Source organism: Arachis ipaensis, chromosome B05 (assembly GCF_000816755.2).
Source record: "Arachis ipaensis cultivar K30076 chromosome B05, Araip1.1, whole genome shotgun sequence".
Taxonomy (NCBI): Eukaryota; Viridiplantae; Streptophyta; class Magnoliopsida; order Fabales; family Fabaceae; genus Arachis; species Arachis ipaensis.
Window position 1 is genome coordinate 7,198,109 of NC_029789.2, and position 4,487 is coordinate 7,202,595.

The following is a 4,487-nucleotide window of genomic DNA, read 5'->3' on the forward strand; positions in this document are numbered from 1 at the left end:
GAAACATGAACTTAGATAAATAATAAAATCCTGGCAGCCTCATTTTTGTTCATACCTTGCAAGAAAATGAAATGCATCATAATTCATAAAGCCAGAACATTGCCGTAACCAAAATCACATGCGCCTAATGGGCCTAACGGGCCCAGTCCAGACTGGGAGAAGCGCCACGCCGCGCTAATCTCTGTTTGTTTCCTCATCAAGTGGGCCCCAAAAGACGAACCTTCTGCACCCTATTCCGGACACGTCGATCCAACGGCTATTTCTGGCCCATCATATCCACGGGACCCACCTCGCACACACGATCTAGATTAATCACTGCCGTCCATTCTGTTCTGACAATGATGCATCTTCAACGTCAAAATCTGATAGAAAAGGGCCTATATAATGCACCCGCTACAAACCCCAAGGCCTTCATCTCTAACACTCTCTCACTCTTTCTCTGTCTGCAAAAAAGAAAATGGATCGCAAAGGTGTTCTCTCCTTCGCATTGATCTGCATTGTCGTCGCCGGCGTCGGAGGTCAATCCCCGGCGGCAGCCCCGACTACAACCCCGGCAACTCCTGCTGCTACTACTCCGGCAGCATCTCCAGCTCAAGCACAAGCTCCTTCTTCAAAGCCAAAATCACCGGCGCCGGTTGCTTCTCCCAAGTCATCTCCGCCAGCTTCGTCTCCGAAGGCCGCCGCAACACCGGTGTCAACTCCAGCTGCAACTCCGTCAAAGTCAGTTGCTCCAGCTCCGGTGGCCAAGGCTCCCGCATCGACACCACCTGCGGTTGCTCCAGTGAGCACTCCACCGGCACCAGTGAGTTCTCCACCAGCTCCGGTTCCCGTTAGCTCGCCGCCGGCGAAGTCTCCACCTACACCCGCACCGACAAGCACTCCTCCTGCAAGTTCTCCACCAGCACCTGTGGTAGCACCAAGCGCTGAGGTTCCTTCTGTTGCTCCTGCTCCCACGAAGTCAAAGAAGAAGACTAAGAAGGGTAAGAAGCACGGTGCACCTGCACCCTCACCGGATTTGCTTGGCCCTCCAGCACCGCCGCTGGGAGCTCCTGATGCTTCGTCCCCTGGTCCTTCTACTTCTGCCAATGACGAGGTACATTCTCTAATCTTTGCATGTCCATTTTTTTCAGATCTATAGTTAGTTTCAGATCTGAGGAGTGAAATCAGATATATACTCATTTGTTTTAGTTTTAGACTTTAGTTGACTTCAAAGTTTCAAAGTCAGTTTAAGGTTTTCACTGAACTCAAACCTTGTCTTACTTTGGCTACTGTTTCTTTTCTTTTTTTTTTTCAAAAATATATTTTAGTTGTTTAGGGTATGAAAGTAATTTAGTTAAACAATAAAACGGTGATATGAGAATGTCATGTTTAGGGCTCGATGATTATTTAATGTGTGTGTCTGCGATTAACATTGGGATCTGAAATTGTGGTTTCTTGATATGAATTGCAGAGTGGAGCTGAATCCATCAGATGCTTGAAGAAGGTGTTGGGATGCTTAGCTTTGGGCTGGGCTTCCCTTGTTTTGATCTTCTAAAGAGAGAGTGTGCATTATATTTGTTGTTACGACATTCTTGTATCATTTATTTTCTTTTTGAGGCCCTTTTATGGGCGACATTTAATTTATTTTACTACTATTGTTTCCTTTAAACTCTGATTATTCTATTATTCACGATGTTTATTGGCATTACTAGCTATGTCATTGCTCATTCATTACTCAATTTTGCAATTTTTTTCTTGGGATTTGACTCTTGTGGTATACACCCACACAGCAATGCATTTTCTAGTTCTACTTTGGTCGTTTCCTAAGTTTGGAATGAGTAAAGACCAAGGAGCACCGACAAAGCCAATTTGGCTAATTTCATTCACTAAAATTAGAATAAATATTTATCGTTATAATTTAGGCATCATAGTCTTATGAAATTATTATTATTATTATTATTATAACTTCTAAATTTAAAAATGTATTAAAAAAAATTGAAATTTAATTTTTTTTAAAACCATCATTTTCTGATAAAAACACACTAGGGCTCTCGCTTTCTGGATTTCTGTCTTCTGGTTCATTTGCACTCTCGGATGTCTCCAGATCCAGGTTGATTGATCCCCTGTAAACAAATAAAAAAGATCTAGATTCGTCCATGGGGAAGTAGAACACGATCACACTTAATTATAGCCACGAATAGAAAAACCAATTCCAAAAGTAACTATAAACATCTTAAAATAGAATTACGGATTGAAAGATAAATCAGTTGTAAAGAAATCAGCAAAAATATAATGTCTGAGCGCGTGGAGTACTAAATTTTATGTCAAGTAAAAATAGCACAAAAAAAATACGCATATTTTGTTTGTTCCAATTCATGGGTGACCCACTGCTATCGGCGTTTGGTAAATAATGCTTGCGGACAATAATAAAGGTGGTAAGATACTAAGATCCAGAAATTTATACAAATTTCCTCGTTGAATTATGTTACTTTATCTTCCTTCCTAATTCCTCTTATTTTAATTGTCGTTTTGATATTTTNTTTAATACAATAAAAATTTATTTAGATACAAAAAAAGATTAGATATATTAACTTTTTTAATGTATAAAAAAAAAATTAACACGACAATTATTTTGAAACAGAAGGAATATTTTATTATTCATGCCTTAAAACTATTCAATCATACTACAAACACAAAAGATCAATTATTAGTTAGTCATTTTTATATGGATATATGATTGATATTAATGAAAAGGTTTATCCTTTTTTGTTTATAGCTTTGATATTTTGGTGGTTAATTATTGTGTTGAAAAATTATATAAAATTATATATAAATATACACACACACACACACATATATATATATATATATATAATGACTAATTTAATGATTGATATTTTGTGTTTATAGAATATTTTTTAAATTTATTTGCTTCTAAATGTCAATTTTACAAAATTTAAATAAGATTAAACTCTTTTTTTATTAGTAACAATCAATATTAAGTGAAAGATATAGTAGTGTAAGTGAGAATATAGGATAAATATTGAAAAAAGAAAATTGTTAACAGAGAGATAGTTTTATATAATTAGCTTAATTTACTTCAAGTAAAAATATTATTAATTATTTTCTTAATTAATGTCCAAAATTAATTGAGCACTTATTTAGGAACGTAGCTAGTAGAACAAAATGTTGAGATAATGTACACCTTGGGCATTAGCAATTAGTATTTCCATTTCCATCTCTTTTGTTTTTAATTATTTGCCCTCCTCTAACTTTATTCCACACTTTCTTTGTTTCTTCGGGTAGACGCTAGCTAAAAAGTAAAGACAACTTTAATTTATCATATTAGGCGTCTTTTTTTTTTTTTTCCTTCTTAAATTTATTGCATGCAATAACGGTTCAACTAATTTACAGTTACCAGTTACCACCTTCTGCGTTCATAATTTTTTATCTTAAAAGCACACTTCTTTCTAATTGAGAGTGAGCGAGTGGAAGCAAAATCTATAATTGATGTTTTTATTTGGTACACTACCACTAAGGTCGAAGTTTTTTTTTTTTTTTCTTATATGTAACATGATTGTATATTATATTATGTAACATTCTTCGATGTCTTCTTCTGTGGGATGCATGACCGGATCAAGTATATTGACAAATTAAAGGGACGTTTTGGAGTATCAGTAAGGAAAAAAGCTGAGAACACCAAAGGTTTAGAAGCAATGGCTCTCTAGTCTTTAGTAGGAGTCACTAAGCTATAATGGTTAGGAAGATTTTCAAATGTACCGTCGTACTAGTGTATCAGTGAACCGTTGATCTTAATTATATATATTATATATATTTTTTATAATTAAAATTAACGGTTAAAAATCACTAAAACACCGGTACGACCGCACACTTGAAAATTTTCCTAAGGAAAAATATAGGGTACCAACATGTTATCTGCCAACTTCTGCTAATTTTTATTTATAATTGTGTTTCATGGAAGTATGTTCGTGATGTGTCTAATAATTAATATATTTTAAATACATATATAAAGAGACACATCCAGAAAATATATTTATAAAGACACTTCTATTAAACATAGCTATAAAAAAGACATTTTTATTAGACACATCCACGAACACACTTCATAAAACACAATTATAAATAAGAGTGGACAGAAATTGGCAGATATGCTGTTGGTAACGTAGCGGAACCGTTTTCCTAAAGGTTATTGCAGGTCCTCATTATACTTTCACGTGCTTTGGTAACAAATTATAAGAGAATTAAAGGCGTCATCCGCTATTCAACTTTCACTATCACAGATAAATTCTTATATTGTCTACTATATACTAATGAAAAATTTTCTGTAATGCCTTAACCTGCACTGCACCCTATTATGCTACATATTTATTGCATGAATCTAACCAAATGAAAAAGAAGGTTTGTAATATACTATTTATTAGCTTTAACAACAAATCCATCCCTTGTTAAGTTTCCTTTGCTGGTAAGAAATATTCAATGCCAAAATC

The 4,487-nt window shown here is 35.0% G+C and overlaps 1 protein-coding gene across 1 annotated transcript; it reads left to right on the forward strand.

Moving 5' to 3' along the window:
- On the forward strand, nt 400-1,713 carry LOC107642727 (lysine-rich arabinogalactan protein 18). The gene is made up of 2 exons (XM_016346187.2): nt 400-1,093; nt 1,451-1,713. The coding sequence occupies exons 1-2, from the start codon at nt 458-460 to the stop codon at nt 1,532-1,534; spliced, it is 720 nt and encodes a 239-aa protein (XP_016201673.1). The 5' UTR covers nt 400-457; the 3' UTR covers nt 1,535-1,713.

Bases quoted from the DNA above. Each gene is read 5' to 3' on its own strand.
- LOC107642727 (XM_016346187.2), top strand. From the start codon at position 458: ATGGATCGCAAAGGTGTTCTCTCCTTCGCATTGATCTGCATTGTCGTC. The intron at 1,094-1,450 runs GTACATTCTCTA...TATGAATTGCAG, and splicing joins CTACTTCTGCCAATGACGAG to AGTGGAGCTGAATCCATCAG.